The 27,804-nt window shown below is 41.8% G+C and overlaps 2 protein-coding genes across 2 annotated transcripts; one reads left to right on the top strand and one right to left on the bottom strand.

The window, feature by feature from the left end:
- Window positions 1-15: 15 nt before the first annotated feature.
- Window positions 16-3,725, top strand: LOC116494205 (histamine H3 receptor-like). The gene is made up of 3 exons (XM_032195964.1): window positions 16-271; window positions 343-509; window positions 2,826-3,725. Exons 1-3 carry the CDS (start codon window positions 16-18, stop codon window positions 3,708-3,710), a joined length of 1,308 nt encoding a protein of 435 aa, XP_032051855.1. The 3' UTR covers window positions 3,711-3,725.
- VPS35 (VPS35 retromer complex component) lies at window positions 1,498-27,762 on the bottom strand. The gene is made up of 17 exons (XM_032195963.1): window positions 27,734-27,762; window positions 22,134-22,232; window positions 20,664-20,760; window positions 19,708-19,831; window positions 18,184-18,366; window positions 17,674-17,887; window positions 16,858-16,941; window positions 16,288-16,397; window positions 13,662-13,758; window positions 13,417-13,565; window positions 12,678-12,885; window positions 12,004-12,159; window positions 11,122-11,244; window positions 9,938-10,117; window positions 8,534-8,773; window positions 7,674-7,817; window positions 1,498-6,362 (listed from the first exon to the last, which is right to left on the bottom strand). Exons 1-17 carry the CDS (start codon window positions 27,734-27,736, stop codon window positions 6,183-6,185), a joined length of 2,391 nt encoding a protein of 796 aa, XP_032051854.1. The 5' UTR covers window positions 27,737-27,762; the 3' UTR covers window positions 1,498-6,182.
- Window positions 27,763-27,804: the final 42 nt, after the last annotated feature.

The following is a 27,804-nucleotide window of genomic DNA, read 5'->3' on the forward strand; positions in this document are numbered from 1 at the left end:
AGCGCCGCGGGAGCCATGGGCCCGGAGGCGCCGTGGCTCAACCACTCGGGCGGCCCGCGGGCGGGGGGCGACGGCTGCGCGGGGGGCGGGCAGCGCCCCGGGCCCTTCAACGTCGCTGCCGCGGCGCTGCTGGCGGCGCTGATGGGGCTGCTGGTGCTGGCCACGGTGCTGGGCAATGCCCTGGTCATCCTGGCCTTCGTGGTGGACCGGAGTCTCCGCAGCCACGGCAACTTCTTCTTCCTCAACCTGGCCATCGCCGACCTGCTGGTGGGTGAGTGCCGGGGCCGGCGGGAGGGGGGCAGGGGTGGCGCTGCGGGTGTCACCGCACAGCTCTGTCCGCAGGCGGCTTCTGCATCCCCCTCTACATCCCCTACGTGCTGACGGGCGAGTGGAGGCTCGGCCGGGGCTTGTGCAAGCTGTGGCTGGTGGTGGACTACCTGGTGTGCACTGCCTCGGTCTTCAACATCGTCCTGATCAGCTTCGACAGGTTCATCTCCGTCACCAAGGCGGTAAGGGCTGGGCAGGCTGTCCCGAGCTGCAGAGAGCTGGGGGTGGGAGCGGGGAGCCCCCAGCACAGGGCTTGGAGCAGCTGCATGGACTGGGGGGGGGCTGCAGGGGCTCCACGGCTGCCCCGTCAAGCAGGAGGGGGGGCTCAGGTCTGCCAGCTCCCCCCCAACTGAGCCTCAGCCGCCACAGGAGAGAGGGAGCTGTCCAGACACAACCTACTGCTTGTGGGAGAGAGCACCTGGGGCAGGACGGACAGGTGCTTCTCCCATTTACACCTGTGCCAGTTTCTATAATAGTGTTATATGCTGCTGGTGAAGCTAGAAGGGCAGAGGGAGCACTGTTTACTTATTTCATCCTCAGCCCCACCTTGGTTAAGGTTAAAAAGGCAGTACCCAGCTGAAACAAAGCATTTCCTCAAAACACAGCAATACACCTATCGACAGCAAGGTAGCCAGCTGCAACTCTGCTACAGCATAGGGCAGAACTGTTTGCAGCAGGTATCAGTGCAGACAGCGGTGCATGGCTTAAAAGTGGCAGAGTGTAAATTAACAGTAACTAACTTCTTTTGAAGGCACGAAATGCTATTTCGATGCAACAGCCACAGAAATAGCCTTGCCTCAACTCATGCAGCACATCAGTTATTGGAAAAGGAGTAGACTAGACTTTCCAAAGAACAAAACCTAACTTCATTTTCACTTCATAATGCCACTAAATATTTTAGATAGTGCTGAAATAACACATTTTGTCTGCCCATAGGTCTCACTCTTCTACACACAGTTTGCAGCTATTCTTCAGCACTCTGTTCCACCCACGTTTCCTTAAACATGAGTTTAGCTTCATTGCTCTTTATAAATGACAGTGAGGCAGCGATACCTTTTCAGTAAATAGCACAAAGAGAGGATACAAGAGCACTTAAACGGTTTATATGCAAGTTATTATTTACCAACTTTTTTTTTTCCGAGAGGAGAAATGAACAGATTAATTCTCAAATAGTCAACACAACATTCCTTTATTTTCTAAGTTTTGTATTAGCCATGAATTTTACTTTCATAAGCCACACTCATGACTATACACACAGTATAAATATATAGACTGGATAGTTTCAGAAACAGAAGGGGAAACTGTAATAAGTGAAAGAATTCAGCCACCTGGAAATGCTTCAAATTAATCTTTCATATAAAAATCTCTCCCAAAGCAAAAGTACAGAAGCTGCCTGTTGGGTTAGGGCAGTTTAAGAACATATGAACAAGATTATATAAAGTTCTAAATTACTCTCTCAGTGAAAGTTTTAATCTTCCTACAAGGCTACTAATTATTTCAGTAGCAGTCTTGCCAAGCATTGCAAAATTAGACCCAATTCAGACAAACTCAGAATTCCTCAGCTGCATGGGTATTCTAACTAAAACAGCTTTGGAGATCAAGATCCACAGACTGGGGCAAGTAGGCATGAATCCTACACAGAATTCAAGCTCAAGGACTTCATATTCCAAAATATTTCTCACAAGTCCACAAGGCTGGCCACTGTAGAGATGTGAAGACTGAACTCCAATTCGTTACATGAACATTGTCCAATACACCAGGAAATTAGAATACGGCATGTTAGATGATCTTAAGATTCTACTCAATTTTCTTGCTGACAAGGCTTATTGACTTAATATTACTGGCATACTTACTACTTTTTTGCATCTTAGATTCTCTATTTTTCCTAAAGGGTAATTACTCTTCCTGTGAAGCACTTCACAGACCACAACACTCCATCTGTAAATCTTATTTGCACATAGTACTTCTGCAAGTAACTCAGAAAAGTAAGAAATTAGGGATATCAAAAATAAAAGCTTACCTATTTATTTTTATAGGCAGTTTTCACATTGAGAAAGGCAATTAAAAGAATATCCATGCATGCTATATTCTTTTAATAAAAGATGAAAATAATTTAATTTAAAATACATAAATGAATTCTAAAGGGCTACATCTTTAGATAAGCTATAAACCGGTGCCACAGCTAATGCCATAGAATACATAAGCAACTAGTGACAACCAATTCCAGAAACTGCAGTGGATACTTGCTCAGGAAAAGCCTTCGTTTTCTAGCTTGTGATCTGATGCACATTCTCAGAACACATCCAGTCACCTTGATAATGTTTGTTAGAATGGATATTTCACACATACCTTTTCTGTGGTTCTCATAAGCTTGTTATAACTCCTATCTCCAAAACAATATATCATCATTGACCGTCAAACTTGAGAGGGCCACATTCCAAGGTACCAATAGTACTTGTTGAGATACTACTAATATATGTAACTTCTGTGTTTCTCAGGTGAGTTACAGGGCACAGAAAGGGATGACCAGAAACGCAATATTGAAGATGATCATTGTATGGGTTGCTGCTTTTCTTCTCTACGGTCCAGCCATTCTCAGCTGGGAGTACATTGCCCAAAAGAGCATCCTCCCTGAAGGAGAATGTCATGCAGAATTCTTCTACAACTGGTACTTCCTAATGATTGCCTCTACGATTGAATTCTTTACGCCCTTCATCACCGTTACATACTTTAACTTAAGTATTTACCTCAACATTAGGAAACGCACATCCCTCAGAAATGAAAACATATCACCTGGTCAAGAGGACTGTGAAATGAGTTTCCAAGGGAAAAAAAGGGAGCACACCATATTTTTTGTAAAACCTTCTAACAGACACAAACACGAGAAGAGAGCAAGCAGCCTTTCTCCCCCCATAAAGGCTCCAAGGCTCAGACTACATAAGTTTGACAATCAGTCATTAAATCTGAATGTCAATCAAGACCTTCCACCACTTCAGGTGGATGTCGAGACCAAACCTCGTAAGAACAATTTCTATAAAGCTGCAGAAAACATATGCAACATCACCACCAGAGTGGACATTGCTAACACTATGGCAAATAGATTTAGACTTTCCCGGGATAAAAGAGTAGCAAAGTCTTTAGCAATTATTGTCTGTGTGTTTGGTTTGTGCTGGGCACCATATACGCTTTTGATGATCATCAGAGCAGCTTGTCATGGGCACTGTGTGCTACATTCACTCTATGAGACTTCATTTTGGCTTTTGTGGGTAAATTCAGCCATTAACCCTATTCTATACCCACTGTGCCACATGAGCTTTAGGAAAGCCTTTATAAAACTCCTGTGCCCAGGAAAAGCCAAAATCCATCCTCATATTTTTATGTGAAAAGAAATGAATTTGACAGAAGTGTATCTTGCTTTCAGTATGAACATAAACTGGCTAATACTCACCTGCAAATAGTAAGTACACTGGGAGTTTAAAGGAATACTGCTAAGTAGATACAAGCATAGATATTTAGGAATGTATAGAAATACAGTCATTCATGTAGCTGGAGAAACACATAAGCAATGAAAACAAAGGCAATTTCTCAAAACTTTGGGAATTATGCCAACAGCGTAATTTCTGGTGATAGTGCACTAGCATTAGAGTGCCAAAAAGGGAATACTAAATTCATAGCCCGTAACTGGGAGGGATCTCACTTTCAAAGTATTACTAGTAAGGAATTTCATTAAGTGTTAATTTGGGCCTGTTATATTTTATCCTCAGCCCCACCCTTTAAGGACCTCTGGGTGTCTTAGCTGTTAAGTGTACCATGTATTTTGGGGAGGGTATTTTGCAGTGCCTACAGTACTGCCCCCCAGAGTAGAACAGATAAGATTGTGACAGATGAAACAATTGAAGAGTAGTGTTTAGGAACAGCATGGGACAAGAGGTGCCAGAACAGCCAGATTACTAAAGAAGCTGAGCAAGTATAGCAGTAAGGGAGCATTGATTTGGGTGGAAAAGGTAATTTGCTTCCACCAATACATGCATCTTCTACACTGTTTTACAAACATTTTCCTTTTCTGACAAGTCATAACTATTGAACAGCCACCGCTGTCCATTGCCACAGCCAAAATGCATGTTAGTACAGTTGACCTTAGAGTTCATGGACAGAATTTTGAAGTTTACTTTGTCAAAACTCCAGTAAAAGTAATTCAGAACTGTGGAAGTCATAACTTTGTAGCCTTATCAAATGGCACGTGGAAAAAAGCTCCAGTCTATAACATTTGGGTAACTGCAGCTGAAACCACAAAACTCTTTTTCAAAGGTAATTCCTGAGTTACAAGTACTGACCGTGAGAATGAAACAAACACGGTTCACAAATATTGTAAGCTAAGAGAGCATATTCTGACTATATGAGTGTATCTACATGAACATTATAATTGTGTTCTGCTATGGATGTTTTCTAACATAAAATCTGCTTTAACCTGTTCTTTTAAATGAGCGATGCTATGAACAAATACAGATCAACATAAACATTTTTGAATAGCATTAGTTACACCACTAGCCAAGTGAGGTCGTTAAGTTCTCCCCATTCTTCCACCTCCCCCTCCAAACCAGCAGAGCAATGACCTAAGTGTCATCTATTCCATAATTCTTAGGTTTCCTAGGATCGTATTTGCCCACCAAAAACACATGGTGATAAAGTTATTAGACAACCCACCAAGGTCTCACTGCCTTATCCAATCGAGCCTGGACAGTTTTAGTAGCAGTAACCAAGACAGGGAGTGAGGAAGTCAGTCAGGTAGCTTTAGAACACTGTGTTCAGTTAAAGTAAAGCAGAGACATTTCAACCTAGTTTTTAGCAACTGGCATTAAGTAACGGACTAAATCAATCTCCACAAGAGTTACCACTGGGAATGGTTCTACCACTCAAATTTCTACAGCTCTGTCATTTAATTGGCACCTGTCTGTTTAGCATAGACCTACAACCTACAGGGATTCTGCACCAATCTCAAGTCAGGAAGTATTCTGAAATGTGAACATACATCCTCTCAGCATCATTCTTCTGTCTCTTCAAAGCAGAAGTTCCTTGGCTTTTATCAGAAGGTAGCACTAGGTTCAACAGGGCTCTGAACAGACATGAAACAACAGGTGTTAATAGCAACTTTATTGTTTCACTGGTGCAAAATCATGATACTGAATAAACTTGTGTAATGCATTTTCCCCTAAATTTACAGTAATGAAGGTTATACATATCTATATAGATGGCAATTTCTCTATTTTTATACTATTTGGAACAAAATTATCTTGATAAATATGCCCTGTGCACAGTATTGGCCCTCACTGAATGTCACAGAGCCTTAATATGCAAAATATAACTTCTGTTTTTTGAACATGGTATTTTAAAACTCTCCAAACATGCATTAATATATTCTAGGTTTTAGGGAAAAATATTACACTTAGTCTTAACTTGCATTAAAAGGAAAGCACAAGCAGAACCTTACATACAATAATCCCAAAAAATCTGATGCTCTGTAAGGATCGCTCACAGTTTCAGGTGACAGTCACTGCCGGTTTAGAACTCTAGTGCTACAGAAGCAACAGTGAACAGACAAGAGAAATCAGAAACAGAAGAGCCCTACCATGTCACAGATTCCAAAGAAAGTTTCAGCCATGCTAACTGATGAAACCTGTAGTTGCTGGTGCAACCTTTCAAATTTGTTAGAGTACTCAACACAAGTGTTTGAAGTGTCAGACTGAACACATGAATGTTAACTTAACTTGACATTTCTGAAAGGCACAATCTATAATCTATCTTAAAAAAACATAATGTACGTAAATGAAAAGAAAGAAGTACAGTGCATATCTTCTTTAAAGAACAAGACCTTCATAAATTGGCCCCTCAGATTCTGGTGATTCCCTCCTCAGACGCAAGTGCTCCAGTGTGTTGTGAAAGTGTTTGTTGATTTGTTCTGTTTCTTCAGTAGATTCAAGATTCGGGAGATCTTCTCTTATCTTCTGTATGAGCTGATTCAAAACCTGAATTGTCACCTACAGGAGAAGATATACATAACCAAAGTAATTGACAATTATGTACGAGCATGTAAATATTAGTTTTAATAGACTTTGTATTTCTAAGAACTGTCCAAATATCAATAGTATTATTGGTAAGAGTGTATGCAGACAAACTACTGGACTCTGCCTTCTCTTGCTCCTCATAGGAGGCCCAATACTTCCATTTTTGGATTTCTCTAAGTTCCCCCTGATCCCAGCAAATGTGAACAGCCCCTTAAGTCATAAGAGCCTACACTTTTTTTTTTTTTTTTATTAAACTTTTAGCACAGTATTTCTCTCCAGTTAATTCAGTCCAAACACAAAAAGCTTTAAACACATAAAGCACACAATCAAGTTGTCTATGCAGTGTCTTGTAGAAGTCAGTCAGGATGGCAGTATCAGATTTAAAGTTATTAGTGACCTTGTCACTACCCAGGAAAGTACAGCTGACTATAGTATCAAGTTCAGCATTACACCAAACACTGTAGTACAAAATGAATTGCAGACCACCTCTTTATCAGAGACTATTCTTACACATCTGCTCAGTACTTTGTAACTCAGTGTTTCACCTTCATCTACAGATAGAGCATTTCCTATTCTAGAACAGTACTACAGCAGGAAGTCAGTTCAGATGCTGGAAGTTGGCAAATCCGTAAAAATCCTATAGTTCAGAGGCAATGTCTAGAGAGAGATTTATTACCATTTGCTTCTGATTAAATGATGACTTAAGAAGGGACATGGATCTCTATTTGATCAAGCAGCTTTTCAAACTTAATAAATTTACTAGCTACGTAGTAACAAAAAAAGTATGCTGCAACTACTATCCCAGTTTTCAGATGCAGAATTTAGACTGGCATATGAGATGTTATACCAGTCTCTTGAGAATAAAGCTTGCACCAGTCTTTTGAGTGTTCCTAGCAGTGACCCTGAAAAACTGTGAGAATCATCTTTCCCTGAGTCCTTCTTCAGTTAGATACCTCTGAAGTTAGATGAGAAAACAGCAGGATCTCAAGACCTAGTCAGTTTTTGTCGAACACACGTTTCAAGTATCCAAGTCTCACAAGTTCAGGGCTAGATTTCAGATGTTCAGTGTTTTCGTTCCTCGTGTAAGGAAGAATTAAGTTTTACCTATAATGTGGAGACTTCTGTTTTACTAGCATTTCAAAAATTGACTATTCTGTTAGTTACTAGAACCTGTGTTTCTCAAGAGATGGTACTGAGCACGCTGAATAGATATGATTTGGGGTATAAATGAATAAAGAACTTAAATAAATGCTCTGTAAAAAAATAAAGAATATTTCAACTCACTGCCTCATTTTCCTTTTCGTAAAAGTAGATGTATCTATTCAGAATTTCTATGAACAGTTGGACTTGCAGAGAAGGGTCCATGCACTGATTTGCTATCTTTAAAGCCTTCTTCAGACATTCCATCACTCTCTTTCCTCCATGCAGCTAGAAGGTAAAAACAAAATAGTTACAAGACATAGAACCATAGGGAACAATAGCACTTGTTTCCCTTTGCACATAAATGGCATTTCCCAGTAGTTTACTACAAAAACAGACTGCACAGAACAAAACCAACTGTACAGAATAAGCTGTCAGTAGAACTGTACCTTTCCTGACTTAATAGTCTGGGTAAGCATTCTGTTAAATCAAGCAGTAATATGAACAGCTGCTGAAAGCCTTCAAGTATCAAACCATAAACTCAATTTTGCCACATATATGGCAATGTGCACTAAAAGAAGATTTCAAAGAGCTCTTCATAAATACAACAGATCATTTGAGAAAAGCAGCCTTTTATCTTCGATTTGCATCTCCAAAGTTCAGTAGTTTATGCACAAACACAGCTACTATACAGACAGGCAAAACACAGCAAACTACTTGGAGAGCCAGTCTTAAACTCCTTGACATTCACAGAAATTGCACAGTACTTCCACTTTTGAGTTTCTTTACTTTCGTATTTATGCACCTTATATTGCTGTAAGCTTTATAAGCTTCATACACTGGAACACATTCCAACCATATCTGCACCACAAAGTGACATATCCACATTAGAAGTGAGTGCCTTCAGAAGGAAGGCACAGCTATGTGACCCAAGTTACATAGCTGCGTTATGTGTTATGTTGCTGTCACTTCATTTTTAATTTTATTTTCGTATTTATTTTTACCTCCTCTCCATTCTTGTCAGTGTTTCGGCCAGACCAGAACAGATGGGCACAAGTGCTCACAGCCCGACACTGGTCTGGTTTCTTAAGGAGCTTAGAAGCTGCCAATGCACACTGAGTCCTCAAAGGCTCATGGTTCTCTTCACTAAAGCACTTCATCCTCTCAAATGTCCCAATTATCAAGGTGATTGCAGCCAGCTGTGCTTTTGAATCACTAATTTCATCTTCATATAGAGAGAAGGCCTAGTCAAAGGAGAAGGCAAGAGTCTTAATTATTGCTTTAGAACAGCATCAGGAAAAAAATATACTTGCATGTCACATGACAATAAAGCATCCGTTTTATATTTGTTAAAAACTTCACGCACAATTGAGATCTTCTGTTGAGACTGTCAAAATCAAGTTAAAGTCACAGACTGGAAACGAGTCTTGAAAGAAATACTTCTTTAAGTAGTAATAGTACAGGAACGTAATCCTCATGTAGTATTTGAAGACTGAGTTTCTCCTTATTTCAAGCATATGTTCAAAAAAGAAACTTCAGCAGCAGAAATAGTCACTGAAGAGGATCTGGCTCTTTGAAATACACACTACAGTTCAGCAAAAATTTAAGTGGTAGGTCAGTGACTACAGAGTGGGTAAGAAGTGTCTGCACTGCTGCTGTGTAGGATAAGGCACCTTCAGAGAATGCACAAGACTGAAAATCTCAAACCATTATCTCTAGTAGAAGGTACATAATTGTCATGTTGCTCTCATCTTCAGAATTTTATCAGTGGCCCTTGTGACACAGCACAACATAGTAAGGAAAGGCACAAGGTTGTCAGCGATTCATTTCAATGCATTAATGGTGGCATTAGAGGAAAGATTAGGACAAAGCCTGTAATTTGGATACCATCAACTAAGTCAGTTCTTAATCTGATATGGATGGGGGAGACCTTTGCAACAACAAAGGCTTAAGTTATTACCTATTCTGAAAATCTACTTTACCAATAATGTTTCAACAAAAGGATTTTTACTAGTAAAGCCCAACGTGACAGCAATAAACAAATTTTACAGAACCTCTGAAGAATGCTTGTGATCATGACAATACTAGCTAGACAAGAGGAGCTGGGAAGAGATCTTAGAAGCAATGAAGGAGCATTCTACATTGAGAAAGCCACACTGCTCCAGCAAACCAACTATGTGAGGAGGAAGCAGCAATGCAGCACACCCCACATTATCAGACTGAGTATTCAGACCAGTAGCAATGGAGCTCAATTCCAGGAAGCAAGAATGAAGACCAGGAGTTTCTATCTAATAGTGCTAGCTGTCGATTTGGATGTTTTAATCACACTAGAACTTCCAGTGTTCAGGAAGCTCACCCAAACCAAATTCAAGGTACTGCAGGACAGTGACTAACAGGTGGACATTTACCTGGGACATGAATTCATAGGCCACAGTTTCATGATTCTCAAAGCCAATCTCTCCTGCAGCTAGCGCTCCTTGTAGGAAGAGACGGAGAGGCAGCTCTGCCAGCTCTGCTTTGATCAAAGCACTTATGGTCTGATGAGCAAATGAGAAGATCTTCTGGCACTTCTTTTCCCATTTGTCATCCTAAAGAAATGAAATGAGTCAAAGCTGGAACAAGACCATTGTTACAAGAAAAAGAAACTGGGTTGAAACAGAATCTGTTAAGTGCTCCAATCTGTTGATTTCTGCATGCTGCTCCAATCAGTTGCTTGCTGAAGCTAAGTGTGCTGGTATAGATGGCCCTAGCAGTAATGTGTTGACCTCAGTGGGTCTTCACAAAGCCTCTTTTCTACTTACAGAAAGCTCACATCTATTTTTCCTGTCAGCTCATGGAAACCTTCCTCAGAAGTCTACACTGAGTTGCAATTACCACAGCTGTGCTTAAAACATAACTGAGCAAAAGCCTAATTAGTGAAGTAGTGAAGTGTAAAAAAAACTATTTAGTCATTCATTGGAACGTTAATCAGAAGTACAAGAGGATTTTAAAACATTCAACTTGAAGTGCTTTTAAACAAACAGCATTCATTTATTTCCTCACAATAAGGGAAAAACACACATTTAAGCTAACACTTCCAGTAAGAAAGCTACAAGGAGACAAATGGAATAGTGATTGTTTTAGTGTGCACTTTCACAAGTATTGTACAAGATAATCTCTAGAGAAACACTTGCTTTTAGGATTACAATAGCATAACTACATATTTAGAACCTCCTGAAGTTCAGTGTCTAGATTTAAATTAGTTTCACACCATCACTTGCAGGATTCGTAGTTCTCTAGTCTACATGCAAAAACATGATCAGTCACCTTCGGACTAAACAGAACTACCCAGTTTGTTTCACCTCAAATACACAAGTATTCCTCAAATACTGAGGTAACTCGAGTTACTAAAAAAAGTTCTCCTTAAATTAAAAATTATTCACATCTCCAGTAAAACCTTACTTTGAGGGGTGAAAAAACACTAGTATTCTGTATCAAGTCTTAGTATACTATTAGCTGTAGCCAGAAAAAAAAAAAAAAAGCCTCCCCTCCTCTTAAAGACACAGAAGCAAAAAGAAACAAGCATCCAAGAGGTATCTAGAGGTCAACTCACCACTTTGGAATTCTCCTTGTAGCGAAAAGCAAGCTGGTATGCTGCAAAAACCAATGGTGGCAGCGTAAAACGAATACGTTGATTCCCACCTGCACCAAAGTGTTTCCGAGCAGTGTTTAAGATCTAAAAACAGAAGCACTGGAAGCTTAGAGAGTTCTTGAAAGAGGTATGTTATTTGTACCTATAACAATTTGCACTATTAGATGGGAACATCAGAAAGACATGGAGTAATCAAGTAAGTTGCAATGGCAATGTCTTCAGTGTGTGTGGGGAGAAAACATACAAGCTGCTTTACAAGAATTACATCTGTGCAGCACATGCAGCTTTTTGTGAGCTCTGTGATGAAGCTTTTTCCTACAGCTGTTTAATAAGTGTTAGGCAACACTTGTACTATACTAACTACAGATACAGTCTGGACTGTATAGTGAGATGGAATTTGCCTTGGCTTGCATTTAAAAACTGCATCAGATATATTCTATTGTCAACCTAAATGCAGAAAGAGCTGTCCTTTTGTACAGGCTGCTGTAAGAGACAAAAAAAGTTCATGAAATTAAACACCTAAGTGATCCAAATCTCACCTACTGCTTTTTAGAGAGATAGTTATATGAAGTAGAATACTAATCAAGAGTTACCACAAACTAATATAGTTACATCCGAACTTCCACCTCATGGGACTAGAAATTTAAATCCACAATTGTTTTCAAGTCCTCACCCGCTACTTCTAAATAAACAGCATTTCACACTGTTATACATTTTGTATTGAGTTTGTAGTGCCAGAGCGGTGATACTCCAGCTTCCAGCCACACTAAATCCGTTACTGTAAGGTATGCAAAACTGACACTTCACAGAGCACAAACACACTCAGAAGCACTGATGCCATACCAGATACTGTTGGTCAGGGTCATCTGATCGTAAAAGATGAATAAATCTTCCCACAAGACTCTGCTCATCAGCAAAGTCCTCAGGGTCAGGATCTTCAGCAGGCTGATCTGGTTGATCCTGGATCAGCGTGGATACCAAATTCATGATAGCATCAACCTGTTAAATGTAACATAAGCTCTGTTTAAACCCAAGTAGTCTATGAACATAAAAGCTGATAGCAACTGGGAACATCTTTACAGCTATTCATTGTGCTGACAAAGCACTAGGAACATTTGGTAACTGGTGATGCTTTGCGATTCTTTAGCCTTATTCGCTGAAGAAGAGTCCTTTCTCAGCAGAAGTGGAACAGCATAAATGTACAAACAAAATTTAGATTCCAGAAGTACTATCCAACCCTCATTAGGTAATGCCCTAGCTTTAAGGGGATTCAGGGTCTTTGTTCAAACTTAAGAAGTAGTCTCCAGGGTGAGGTTAGGGAAGATGTGTAAAGATAAGGTGTTTGAGAACTCAGGCAGCAGAATTATCAAGCAGAACAAAGCCTGTACTAGTAAGATAGGGGAGGAAGGGGTATGGAAACTAAGCATGCTCTGCACAAGGTCACTCAGCATGTTTTCAACTCTTCAAACAGTAGTTTAGATACCTAGAATTTCTATGTCAGTTGACCTATGTCATACCTGTTCTTGGGATACAATTTCTGTGTTATAATCCAATACATTGCTAAGCACATAGCAACTCATGCTCTTCCTGGACTCATAATCAAAGTATTCAAAGAGTGGGTGGAAATGTTTCAGTTTCAGAACTGTCAAGATATTGTTGTAAGTATCGACGGGGATTTTCAGAAGTCTAGTCAGCTCCTTTGAAACAGCACTACTTGTTGCAATACTAAAAGAAAATAGATGTAAAAACACAGTTAATTATTAGTTCACACAGAGACAGATTGAAAGTCTGCCTCGATACCAATTCTGATGTATACCACAACATCTAAGCAACCAACCGCTAGGAAGATTTGAAATAAAATACCAGAATAAGTCATATCTTGCTCTTTGGGACATAAAATGGGAACTGCATGATTTAAGTTGCTGACAGCAGAAAGACTATGTCTGCAAATAAAGTATGAGAAAAACTCTAGAGTGCCACACAGGATGAATAGATAGCAGCTACACACATCTTGGCATACACATTGTGCATCTGTACAGCTATGCAGAATGATTTAAGCACGGATGAGTAAGTCTTGGGTGCTCATACTTTCCCCACTGCAGTTTATCATGAATTTCTATAGCTCGAACCAAGAGTAGTAATCTTCCACATCTAAAGCATGACTCTTTCCTATCTCACAAAAACATGATTAAAAGTAGAAGTCAAGAATTTAAAGTAATTACCACTCCACAGAGAATGCAACAGACATTTACTTACTGTTCCAGATTAAGTTTATTGAATATTTCCACAGTTGTCTCCAACACCTTGTCAACATAGTCAACACGGTCCGGGTAGCATTTCATAGCCAGGTTAATGAGAGAAACTTGCAAGGATACCACATCCTCTGAGGGCATGTCTTGGCGAGACTGAGATTTAAGACAGCATTGAGTTGATTAAAAGCATATAACTTTGCAAAAAAAAAAAAAAAAAAAATTGACCGCATGCAAGAACACCCAGCATACCTGTATCACAGTAGCAACCTGCTGTGAAAAGATGTCAAACAGTTTGATATCTGCTGGGATACCAGGGCCATCTTCACGATGTGCAAATAAAGCTAACCTAAAAAAAAAAAAAAAAAAAAAAAAAAAGCAGCTTGGTCAGGATAGTTTCTCCATTCCTCAAATATGGGTCAGACACTAACAGAAAAAAATTGCATCTTTTAGGTGTATATGCAATCTTCATTGCAGAGCTTTATTACAAAGCAAAAAGGACATTTGTGGAAGTTGGCTGTAAGAACAATCGAGAGTGGTAAGTATCAGTCCTGGAAAAGAATGTTGACAGTGACAGCAGGATAAAGAAAGAGCAAGAAAGAAGTTTCATAATCTCTGCTCTTCACCTCACAGTAAAGTGTTCTGTCTCCCCAGCAGAGAAAGAACTACAGAGTGACCTAAAGGAAAAGCAAATGTTCTGCATCTACTCAGTGATGTTAAACATCCATTTCCTGCAAAATAGTCTCAAGGTGAGGGAAGGGTGGTGGTGAGAATCTTAGCTACGACTCAGATATTCCTCATCTCCAAACTAACTGCATACCAACATGTTTGGTACATCCACTGTTTGTAAAGAGCAAAATACAAAGTACATTTTAAGTGGAGAAGATTGCTTTGTGGGGATTTTTTCCTCAATAAAAACAGAAAAGCAAAGCAAGAGAACTGCTATCCAGCAAGCACCCAGATGTTGTAGATCTACCTCTACCCATTACAGGAGGAAGTTGCGTGAACCACCACCTCTGCAGAAATCAGAAAAAAATAAGATAATGTCTATAGAAAGTTGGCACTTTACCAAAGCTGCAGCTTGAAGAAAACGTAGCATTATAATGCTTGCTTGCTAATTTTTAAGAGATTGTTTTCTTTGAATTACAGAAAGACATACAAAAATATCTAGGAAAAACTACCTGATTAAAGTTTATTTCTTACAGGGTTTATAAATGTCAGTTCTGAATGAACTTTGGGCCTGAAACAAAAAAAGCAGGTAAGAAAAGGCTAAGGTTCCAAAAATATCCACTGCCACAGAAAATAAAAATTCAACTCTTATATTTTGTTGGGGTGGTAACAAGCAGACTTTCTAAAACCAAGGAGAATCACAGCTTCTCCCAACAACAATTCAGAGGGTAAGACTGACAGGCTTCAAAATATCATCAAGTTGCAGGCAGATGGCAGCATAATTACAAACTATGAACAGCACAGTAAATCAAGAAGGATCCCAAAGCAACATGAGTTCTCAAAAAGATTCCTTTAAAATGGAAAAGTCCCATGGAAATTGATACAAAAGCTTCACAAGTTCCTCCACCTCACTAATGTCCAGTATCAATTATTCCATGCCAGAAATCAAGACAAGAAATGCAACAGGCACTATTGTATGGAGCACATCCAGGTCTTAAATACACAGAACTGAACTACACAGTAATTGTTCCAAACTACAATCCAAACACAAGAACAGAATCTATCCCACATGGATTCTAAGAGCTGATACAGACATATCATCCAACATTTGGCCTAAAATTGGTCAAAAGCAGAAGTTCCCAAATCATCATGCTGTTCTGTTTTTATTCTTATCCTATCTCCAAATGAGAGGGCTCCAGAGGACACTAATAGTTGCCCAAACAATAAAACATGGCAGTGGTAAGTCTAGGAGGACAGCAGGTTCACTGCCAGTCAGCTGTTTACTGTTGCTCATCTGCAATAGTAAAAACCGAACGCTTACTACGCAAGTAATACTGAAGCTCTTTGAGTCCTCTAAGTAGACATGACAGCAGAAGGCACATAAGGAAAGTCCCCCTACAAGAATTACATTGCTACATGCTATTGTAAGAACCTAGCAAAGATCCTGTGATGTCTATTGAAGACAGTCTCACAAAATAGACAGGCTCAGAAATTAGATTTACATGCCATGTTTGTTCACTTTTAAATAAGACTACAAAAACTCTCAGCCCAGGCAGAAAACCATAGGAAACCAAATGATTTCCTATGAACATCCAATTGAAGGAAGGCAGATTTGCCTCCCCACCAAATGCACAACACAGAAGATACTCCAAGGTGGCGCCATCCCATGTTTGAATTTAGTGCAAGCAGTTTTAAACGGTACTTCCACAGGGAAAAAAAAAAAACAAAAAAAAAAAACACTTAAGAGAACAGGCATGAAGCTAGACATAAATTAAAAATTAAGGTAGTTCCATCTCCTACTAGCTCTTTTCTGAATAAGTAAATATAAGATTAGCTACAGGAATCTTCAAGTTTTCAACAGGTACCTGTGATGGATATAGTTGTCAAAGCAGAATATTGCTGCCACTTTAGTTTAGAAACATGAAGTTGGTCAACTTTAAATAACTTGTTTCCTGGCTTGATTTGTTTACAAGTTTTAATCCGTCCTTAAAGTAGGATACATTGGAAGCTGTAAAAGAGTCCATTAAGCAGAAACTATAGGAACAAAACTCTTAACAGCTTTAAGTGCAGATGAAGACAGCACAGAAAGAAAGTTAGACATGAATAAAATATGATAAATTGAAAGCTTTCAAATGCTAGAAGAATTATTATCTGCTTACGTACAATACACATTTCATTTTGAGCCAATTTTCACCCCCCGGTCACTCACCTGTCAATTAAAGCAATTATTATATTTTTCACATTCACATTTTGGTGCAGCTCAGCACAGGCTCTGAGAAATGGATTCAGGGTTTGGAGATGAAATTCATCTGGGAAAACCTGAAATTTGAGATCCATAGTCATCCAATTATAAACTTAATCTGCACAACAGCAAAATGCAGCAGAGTCACTGAAAATCAGATAGCCACATATTAAAACAGTCACCGGACAGACTGTATTTAGGGTTCCCAGAGCTGACCTTGTGTGAGTAAGTACATGAAGTAACAGATGCAAGACAAACTGGTGAGCTGATGTCCCAGCTACCTACCACAATTCTTACTGCAGGCATGGCTACTCACATAGTTCACAAGTTTCTGCAATGGAAGGCACACAGAACACATACCTCTCCTCTCTGCCCACCCACTGAAGAGTAATATGCATCAAGCCACTGGGTAAGAGACCCAGCAAAGTTTTCCAGTTCGCAAGGAAGAGGTGAAAGTAGTCTGAATCTGACTAAAAGCACAGGAATAAGTGTCCCCATGTTCAAAATCAATGATGTAACCGAATTTAAGCAGCTTACCTGTATTATACACTCCATGAGGTACTCCTGAGCTAAAGCATCTCTACAATTTACAACCTGCTCCAATATTCCAGGCAGAACGATCTGTAATAAGAAAAGTCTTGCAGTGTTTATAGAGCCATTGATTTTATATTCACACATGGATTTAATCCAAGTAGAGCGGTATTTCTAACACTTCTCAGCTTACTCTCCACATGAAAAACTTTCTGATAAAGACTCAGTGTTCAGCAGTTCCATCCTTCAGAGAAAAAATTTGCTGGTCCCAAACCTCTGTCACTTTGGTACATTGTGTTAAATCAAAACCTACGGTCATGCTTGTTGTTTTGTTCAAACTCAGGAATGTGCATTGCTGGCACCTATCACTACACGGGGGTCTCAGCAGCACTGCTATGGTAGAACTTACAAGGGACAGACTTTAGATAACACACATTTGCTTGGCTATCTTTTCATGCAACGAACAGTTCACTTACCAAATGCTTTGGGAAACATAACTTCATTGAACTTTAAAAGTCTACCACAGAACACTGCGTACATCTCTCTAACTCATTCTCTAATTAAAGTGGGAATCAGTAAAATGAAGTCGTAAAAAGTCATGCCAACCCTACAGAAGAGCTTATGGAAAAAATGCATGAATCCTATCCTTAGCCTGTAAACACATTATATAGCTCCATTAGCTTTCAGAACTTCCAGTTAATAGCAGTTCAGAAGCATCAGGATTATCAAGTTTATAGCACAGCCGTTATTATCCCTAGGCCACTGATTTGAATTCATGTGGAAAAAGCAGCAGAAGCTGGAAAGCATGGACAGACATCCTACCTGCTTATATCGCTCCACATTAACACCTTCCAGCTGACTGAGGCGAACAAGGTTTGTTCCTACCAAGATTCGCAGTTCCTGCCTTTCCCGCTCCCTCTTCTCTCTATCACGACTATGGCCCTGGTGTTGCATTCGCACCCAAAGTTTGTTCATCTCAGCAAAATTCAGGAGCACAAAGTCCATGGAATCACTGATGTCTCCAGTGGTTTCTTCACTGCAATTGAGGAACAGATTAGGAACAGGAAAAGCTTGTCAAAAGTATCCATCTTTCCATCCACTGGTAAATATCTTTTTTAAGATAGGAGATTGGGGAAGTATGTGGTGGGATGTCCAGGTTCATAACAACTGTTCATGTCCTCACTTAAGTAAGGAAACCTTAATAATTCCCTTCCAAAACTACCAGAACTCAGTAGTCTCGACAGGTGGTTTACATTTTAACATACCTACTTATTTCAAATCTCAAGAAAATCATACAGGAAATTTAAATATGCTGATTAGTGCCTGTCTTACTCTGTTTGCTCGCCTTCATCTGGTAAAATATTCCTGGTACACTGCAGGAGATAGTTCCGAAGAAAGAGGCCTCTAAGAGGATGCTGTACTCCACGGCACATCTCCACCAGGTCTTTCAAAATATCTTTCCTGGACTGTGGAAACGACTTGACATAGACAACACCTACTGTTATCAGGAGATACCTGCAACAGGCACAGAATACAACAACAGTTAAGTAAGAATACAATACCGCATTTCAGGCAATAGCCCACTTCTACTCCAACAGCATAATCAAAGCACAGAAAGCAATTAAATGACATACCATACCTTCAAGTACCGTAACTTCAGATATTGTGTCACCTTTCAGCTCCCGTTCTCCTCTGCTACAGAGCACAGGAAGTCTGAACAGCTAGGTGACCTCATTACAGGGCTTTATACCTCAAATGTATAAATACTCAGCATGCACAGAGTTCTGAATGCTTTCAGACTGGCTTGTCTATACTTCCAACACCTTGCAAGACTGGAAAGCAACTGTGCCCATACAGATAAGATATGTATTATGGTGAAGCACTTAAGCCTCTTTCACACTGTGGTCTACCAGGAAGTGGACTACACTCCTCCGAGGTCTCCAGGCCTGTACTCACTCCATCAGCATCTCTACGTTAAGCAACAGGCAGAAGGAACACGTGAGACACAAAGGACTAGTGCACCAGTATACTTGACTCCCCTTCAGCTTAAGAGAAATAAAACTTACAATCCTCAGAACTTGCAAATACGTGGTTTAAAAGCCCTGCACGCTTCTCTAATTCATGCACGGATACGCCTTCATGAATACAACAGAAGTGTTCACTGGGGAGAAACAGAGCCTGCATCAAGCAGGTAGGAGGACAGCAAATGATTATGCAGAGCTAAAGACATTGTGGCAACCAAACCCTCAAGTCTGAATGAGGGTGCAGCCTGGTACACCCAAAGCCTCTTTCTGGCACCACCATGTGGTCAGGAATTAAAAACTGCAATGCCTAGCAAAATCCAAGTCCTAACCCCAAATATTTAGTAGATCCACTCCAGTCCCACAGCTATATATTTAAACATAAGCCTTTCAGTATCATCTCTACATGTTAATCCATAGTCTAAGAACTACATACTCAGAAACACAAAGCTTTAAGAAGTTACAAAAGCTTTCAACTTCCTTCTCTCACATACTAAACATGTAGTTGATCTTACTGGTCAGAATGAGGTACCTGGTTAGTTCTCTACCGACCAGCTCTATACCCAGAAGTCTGCTTTATTCCACATCCAAGTGCTTCCACCTTCCTGCCAATGTTTTCGTTTTTGCACACAATCAAGAACTGACCTTTTGCGGTTGCACTCTTGGCTTAACTCTCAGAAGTCTCAAAGGAATCCACTCTTAAGATATGCAGAGGTAATATTTACAGCTGCAAACAGGTCTTGTTGCCAAGCAAGAATGCAGAGTCTATGATCAGAACCCAGAATCTGACTATTATCTACTAGTCTTTAACAAATAGTAAAATATATATACTTACAGTCTTGGAATAATATTTCCAGCATACTGTACTAACTCATAAAGGTCTGCCACTTTTCTTCCTTTGGCAAATTCATCCGTCAGGTAGACTTCCAAGTAGTGTAGCTCATCAGAAATTGCCATGTCTTTTTCTCTTAGTTAAGGATTTTAGTTCAGAATGTCTGCAACAGATCTACAGAGATATTTGCTCATTCACACCAAGGAAGAAAGACGCTGTTCCAAATACAATCACAAGGTTAAAAAAAAAAAAAAAATCAAGCCCAAGTGTGTAGTACTTTAGAAAAATTCATCACTACTGACATAAATGTGCAAAACTAACCCCAAGCCTTCAACTTTTATTTTCAGCATATTAGAAAAGAGCAAGAAGCACAAGTGAAGTCAAAATAGCAAGCAAATGAATGCAATAGAACTAAGTAAGTAAAGGCATACTACATGTCACAGAAGAATCTCATCCTCATCAGTACACGTGGAGAAAACAGTATGCAAATATAATCACATTCAATTCCCAAATTTCGTGAAAAGCCTCCCATTCTTCAGGTATGGCAGCACAGACAAGCAAATACATCACGGCACTTGACTTAGGGTTAGAATCTAAGAAAACGAAAGGCTAAAAATAAGTTGCTTTACAGTTGTTTTTTGTGGCAGCATACTGCAAGCAGAACTTTCAATAGAGCTCATTTTTATAGAGCTAGACTGATGAAAACTCAGAATGGAAAATACGGAAGACATTAAAGATCTACTTTATACCAAAGGAAAAACACTTGCACAATGATCAGACAATTGTACATTCTCTTACAATACATCCAGATAAGTAACAGAGGAGAAAAGTGCTACTACATATCCAAGATTAAGGAGATGTCCTTATATAACACACACACACACAAAAAAAAATCAAGTGAACTTATCATTCCAAATTCAGTATTTCAACCATTTGATCCTCTAATCTTCAAAGGATACAGAGCTCATAATAGCTCTTTGGAGATAGCATAGAAGTCCGCAGCTCACCAAGCTTGTTGGAAGCATGTTTCAAAGCATCCATGAGCTTGTTTTTGTCCTTTATGGGAGGTAAAAAGAACAGCCTGTCACAAATAATACTAGGCAACTGCAGTCTTTAAGAATGCTACACTTTTGGCTTTTATAGAAACCATACAAAGGTTAAGTATCTAAACATCACAAGAGCGATACTTCCAATTAAAGCAAATATCTACCTTGTACTACGTTGCCCTCTGAACTAAGTGGAACATGACACCTGAAGGCGGTAAGGAGGCCTATCTTACGATACAGTAAGAAAGAGTTTTGGAAAAAAGGTTTTGCTTATGTAGAAATCACACACACCATTCAAATTCTATTCAGCAAGCCAAACAGTAATTAACTTTTTAAAAATTATCTGGCCTGTTGTTTTGCTCAGATCTCATGAAGAAGCCTCTAGCAGTCAGAGGACACACACTGCCAGCAGAAACCGCTGTTAGAATTAGATTTCTCTTTCCCTTCTGAAGGAGAGAGTTTATTACTCCACATATAACATGTGCTCATGATGCATACAATTCCCTGGCATCACAGGGTGCAAGACAAACTTCTAGCCTACCACCTGAACATACTTGTTGAACACAAAAGAGACAGTCATAAGTTTTGGAGAGCGGAAGGAATTGCTAGGGTCATCCACTCACACATAGGAGTAGAAAGTTCAGCTGCAACTACTTTAAAGATTTCAAAAGCATTCCACACAGTGTAAAACTGGAAAAGGCATTACATTTCTTGCTATTGTCATTTAACTACAAACTTAGCCTGGCTAGCCCCATGAAAACATACAGGAATATTTAAGTTTTCATTGCTGATTTAAGCAGTTTCTCAAACCCAAGAAAGCTTCACAATATACTGTGTTGCTGCATTGGCTAAAATGTCAAGACAAATATCTCAGTACTATCCTAGTCAATGTTTCTTTTCCAGTCACAGGAGAATTCACACATCAGTCTGCAGTTCATTACTACGTTTATCCTACTCAGCAGATAATGAATTATTAGCATCACAGTCTGTGGCTCATGAAAAAAGACTACAGTGAATAAACACCAGTACGTTGAACACAGACAAGGATATATTTTATCATCACATAGCTCCATGTACAACGCATTTGAGCAGTAACCTTCTGGTGACAAGTGGCAGGCACATTCTCCGTTTAGCCTCACTCAAATGCAAGCACAAACCGAAGCAGATGCACCTTTATCATTTATCCTGAGAAACACTGTGCCAAACACAGGTATAGGCATATACGGAATACCGAAGGCTCAGTCTCACTGAGTAGCTGCCTCATCCATTTGCAAGGATGCATAAAGAGTTAAGTTTCCTCACAGCACTAGAGATTAGTATTGATTTACTGTTTCACTCCTAACAGATGAGAAGCTTCATTGCATTTTAATGTCACATTCTTACCAAGCATCTCTTCATTTGGAAAGACTGCACCTTAACAGCCTGAATTGCTTCATCCAGGAGTTTTTCCTGTTCATCCTGAGGAGATTGCTGTGTTGTTGGCTGGAAGAAAAAAAAAAAAAAAAGAGACTATTTTTATCATCTGCTTATGACTTGATTCAAACCGGTTCCCCATGGTTTAGAACACAATGCAAGTGGCACTGCAGTATGACCAGTTGAGAGCTGTCAAATAGCTATGTGATATTTAAGGGAAATTTACTCTGCAAAAATTTGAGCACAGGGAAGAGATTAGTTACAGACAGCCTCTGAGCACCATTGTCTCTTAGAGTGCAAAGAACAAGGTCAGTGTTGCCCTTCTTTTCCAGCATTTGCAGGTCAAAAATCCAATCAGAGTATCTGGCAACAAAAAGCTCTGTGAGAACACAAAGACATCACTGCACCGAAGCATCCTTACTCCTCAAAGCAAGGCCTGGAGCACTCAGATCACAACAAGTCACAACCTATCAGCAACCTGCTATCTGAGCCACACAGCTCTGCTGAGGACAAGTTCCAGATAAGCAAAGCAAAGGATAAAGTACAGTTAGCTCCTGGAAGGCAGGAATGACTCGCCAAAGGCAATAGAAAACTGAAGAGAATCGTCATTTCTTAATGTCCCCTCCTTGTCCCAGTGACCCTCCTCCTCAAAGAGGAATATTCCAGGCCTTTGACATTCAGAACTTGCAAGCTCTTTTGCTTTTCCAAGGACCATACTGCATTTTCTTTACACTGACAGACTTCGGTGTCCCCTCAGCCCAGCTGTTAACGGGCCCTTTCCACTGCACCTACTCCCTGCCCTCTTCCCGACAGATGAGGTTAGTTTCCACAGGCGTCTTTCTTTCAAGTTACCCTCCAAGATGTCCAAGTGTACTTCCATTCAAACCCAACTCCGTACACACCTCCTTGTAAGTGACTCCAGTAACTGATGCTGCACTCAACAGAACAGAGCCTCCCTGCAGCCATCCACCTAGTGCTTTGGCCTGATCTTCAACACCTCCTTAGAGCCCACCAGCCTCTCCCAATCTTGGGGCTCCAGAGATGGAAGCATTGACTTCGTGTCCCAATTACATCTCCTCCAGTCTTGACAAATACCATTTACGTACAAGTCATGCCCACAGCTGGCTCTCCATGTCTGCAGCCTCAGTAATTTCTCAACTATTTTTGCTTGTTCCCCCCACCCACCGTGTACAGAAAGCTCCCGGTCTCCTCTTTCTAGCCAGCTATCTCGATAACAAGCTAGCAGGCCATGAATTACATCACCCCAATGTTCTTAAAAACAGGATCTTCAGTACTCATTTCTGTTGCACAACTCGTGTTTGGAGTCCCTGTAAACACCTTTTAAGAACCAATATTATAATTTCATTAAAAAAAAAAAAATTAACACCAATTTAACAGTGATCGGGCACTGCAGCCTTGACACACCCGTGTTTTCTCCTTTCTCCCATATCCACCACTGTACTTGATTCTTTTTTGTAACTGCAAATCCCTGAGTCCTACAGAGCATCTCTCACACATTCTCCTTACTTCCCCTTTCTATTTACAGAAAGCAGACAGTGCCAAGCAATATTGTTCTTGCCTCGATCTCATCTGACCAGGTGGGGAATCTCTGCCCTTGCAGGTTTTCAGTCCCTCAGCTAGACAAGAGTCCAGGCTGATCTGATCTAACACCGCTGGCAATCCCGCTTCAAGCAGGAAGCCATACAAGATAGAAGTTCCTTCCAGCCAACTCTTCTGTGACTCTCTGGGTCTCAGTAATGGCCAAACCATGCACAATAACTAATTAACACCTCTATTTTGTCAACAGAAAAAGTTGCCTCTGCTAATTAGTGTGACTGCACCCGTTATTACAAAGCTCTCTTTATAATTAACCACAAAGTGCATGCCTTCCAAAAATGGATTTAAGCATAAGGCAAAAGCAGTAGGGGCAGGCAGCCTTATCGCCTGGGCCGTTCAGCAGCTACAAACCAGGCAGCCCCGGACTGAAAGCGCCCTCTCCCCAAAGAACCTTCTGCTCAGCACTGAACTTTATTCCCATGACAAATCCAACTTTTAAGGAACAGAAACTGACAGTGCTGGCACGAGTGTGCAACGACCAAATCCGAACACCACGCAACTGGCTTGCTGAACTACATCCTTGCCAAAAAGCTTGTCACGCCCTGCAGCCCCCTGAACTCACACGAGTGCTTTACACACATCGCTGCTGACCCAGACACCACATAACCCAGCCACATCACAAGCCGCTGTGCTGAAGGACGAGTCAGAGGAGCGGAGTGATGTTAACACCAGGCACAACCTCCCAAACCCCGTCCCGCAGCCTGCAGGGCTCCAGGCCACAGAGTGCTGGGAGAGCTGCCCAGCCACTGATGCCATTTTCACTCCTGTTCTACATTTGAGCAACAAGGTCCCACAGGATGTTTAGCATTGGGACTGCAGCAAGGACACTTCTGAGTTCTTCCATTAAAGCACTTCCCTGTTATCACCAGCCTGGAAAGTGATGGTTCACAGCAAGACTGCCTTCACTACACGGTGCTGGGCAATGGCAGCATTTCACCATCGCACAGGTGGTGAGATAACCTACCCGTGATTGCAACCAGCATGCCACTGCACTGAGCTGTTGGGTTTGTAGCAGCTTGGCTTCTACAGGAGATAAACACCTGAACAGCAGTCCCTGCTCTTCCTTAAACATTCAGACTTTGAAACCTGAAAAGCATCAGCTAACCCTTTTTATTTACTGTAATAAGCTTCAAAACTATACAGTGTTTCCACATGTGACCTGGTTATTATCAGGTGCCAGACACACAAGCCTGAAGTTTGTGGAAGAAGCAGCAGAAGGCAAACAAAGTGAAGATAACACAAAGCAAGGACTACCAGGGACAGATGGCATGGCTCCTGTCACGCTAGGAACCAGTTCTGTCAGACGCAATGCTGAATAACGCAGCTCATGCTCTTTATCATCCACTTCAAGCTGGGAACCTAGTAACCGAAGAAGGTATTTTCCAGTGTTATTTAACCAAAAACACAACTGCACTGTGCAGTCCTATTCCAATCTGCAAACACCAATCTTCAGGAGGAAGCGGAGGATGCGTGGCCATGGGAGGAAGAGCAGCAGCACCCTCATCCAGGCACAAGAGGTCCTGTCCTGCCTTCTCAGCACCGGGTACAGGGAGATCTGAACTACCACAGGCACACAAGAAAATGGAAATCAATTCTGCAGCCACTCAGACTTACATGCTTGGGCCTTAGCCCCCCTTAGATACGCTACAAGCCTCGAAGAAAAAAATTGAGGTGAACAAAGTTTTCTACGGTACTTATTCCAACCTTTCTCCTTGGAAGCCACAAGGAAGAGCAGCAATGGGAAGCAGACACAGAACTGCCTCTCAGCTGCATCTTCAGCTGCTGTACAAGAAACTGTAGCTTTCTCCTGTATCCAAAGATCGCACTGCTGCACCTTACCACAGCCACAGTAAGGAAGTCACAACACAGCAGCTTAATTCACACAGATTTGGCATGGCTTGTGTTGGAGCTTTTTGTCTGGTAGTTTTTTTAATGGTGTGCTTTTTTTTGTGAGAAGCCTTAAGGCTGCTTTCTGCCAGTTTGAAGCTAGCAAACAGTTAGTTGCCTTGGGGAAAAAAAAATAAAATCATGTTTTTGCCCCAAACTAGCTTGGAAGAATTTAACTGGTATTACCCCCACGCACACACCTTTATCAGCCAGGCAGCAATCTTGTGGATAATTAGTGAAGCATACTGCAAGCGTTCTTCTCGACCATGCTCAACCTCGTAATAACTCTTGAACACACACAGTTAACATTACACCTACTGTGTAGGATTTACTTGGTTTCTAACACCCATCTCCCCAAGAAGACATCCATTCATAGTTTGTTTTATACTTCAGACTTGCAGCACTCGTGATGACTATCATTTTGGGTCACTGCGTTGACAAGACGCTCATTTCACTTCTGTCAGTAAATCACTGCATTTAACAGAATTATCTACAATTAAAATACATGGGATTCAAGGCAAGCTTGTGGAACATCACAAGCAGTCTGTATTCTGGCAAAGCCGGTATCTTAAGCTGAACACAGAGTATACATAATAGAGCAGAAGATTTCACTTCTGTTCTGAAGTGCATTTTCATCAACTCTCCAAGTGATATAAAGCACTTGGATTTAGACATACTTCCACTTTGATTTAGATGTACTTCCAGCCTATTCCACATACGACTTTTCCTTTTGTTCACTCACGTGCTTGTGTTTAGTACCTCAGTGAACAAGACTTACCCATGTTTCTCTGCCTCCTCCCAGTTAGGACTGCCACCCCGTCACTATCAAGACATTTAACATGAACGTTACCCACGACAGAGGACAGGTCAGGTACAGAGGAAAATCATGACAATCACCATCCTACTGATGGAGCCAGAGCGCACACAACACATTACTGCAAACATCGCGGGGTGCCTCGATATTAACAATAAAGCATTTTGTACCATATTGGAAGCACAACCCTGCAATAAGGAAGGCAACCCCAGAACTTCTGTTAAGTCACACAACAGAGCATGAAGGTGAGCCAAAGAGAACATTTTTCATGTTTAACATTTACTATTTTTCATGTTTAAGCTGGCATTTGCTGCCACAGGAAGCCAGGAGACATTAACAAGAACCAGGGGCTGTGGGCTTTTTATTTAGAGAACGATCAATAAACGTCTAAGAAATCCAAGTCGAGTTTAGGGTACTTGCACGCTGCTTCAAGGCTTAAATGAAGCCTGGCCATTGGAAATGGCCATGGAGCCCAGGCTGGTAGAGGGGATTAACCCACATTTAATAGCTGGAAGCTTGGGTTTTCTTTTCCTGAGTCACCTGCTATCAGCTCTTATCAGAAAGAGGACACCAGAGCAGGCACGGCTGAGGCCATTTCCCACGGAAAGGCCGAGCAGCAGGAAGCCTCTGAGCCGCCACGGGCACTGGCACGGGGGGACAGGGACCGCAGCGTGGGTGGACGCAGCGCTCCCCTGCCCGATCAGACGTCCCCATTCATTTCCCCAGCCCCACGCCGGGGGTCAGCGCCGCACACACGCCCCTGCGGGCCCGGCGCCAACCCGTCCCAGCAGCCGCCACCCCCCAAACGCGAACCGGCCCCAGAGGCCCAGGCCCTGGGCAAGCCCTGCCTCCACGGGGCTCGGTGCGCGGCCCAGCCGCAGTGCCCGGAGCGCCGCGGAGCGCTCAGCGCCACGGGAACCCCGAGCCAGGCGGCCCCGAGCCCCGCCGGCCCGCGGGAGCTCCCCGCGCTCAGCCGGGGCTGAGGCGCTCCTCGCCCCGAGGCCCCCCCCGGGCGCTGCCTCCCCCGGCACCGGGGCGGCCGTTACCGGGGCCTCCCCTCCGCCTCCCCTCCCCCTCCCCTCAGCCCCCCCGCACCGGGCGGCGGCCGCCGGGCCCCCCCCACCCACCGAGGGCGCTCCCGAGCTGCAGCCCCATGCCCGGCCCTGCCCCTGGGCTGCCCCCGGGCCGCCGCCCCCTCCCTCCCGCCTCGCCTCCCCCCCAGCCGGGCCCGGCCGCCGCCGCCGCCCCTCACCATGGCCGCGCCGCCACGAGCCGCCCCCGCCAGCCCCGCCCCGCAGCGCCGTCACGTGAGCGCCCCGCCGC

This window comes from Aythya fuligula, chromosome 12 (genome assembly GCF_009819795.1).
Source record: "Aythya fuligula isolate bAytFul2 chromosome 12, bAytFul2.pri, whole genome shotgun sequence".
In the NCBI taxonomy this organism is placed as follows: Eukaryota; Metazoa; Chordata; class Aves; order Anseriformes; family Anatidae; genus Aythya; species Aythya fuligula.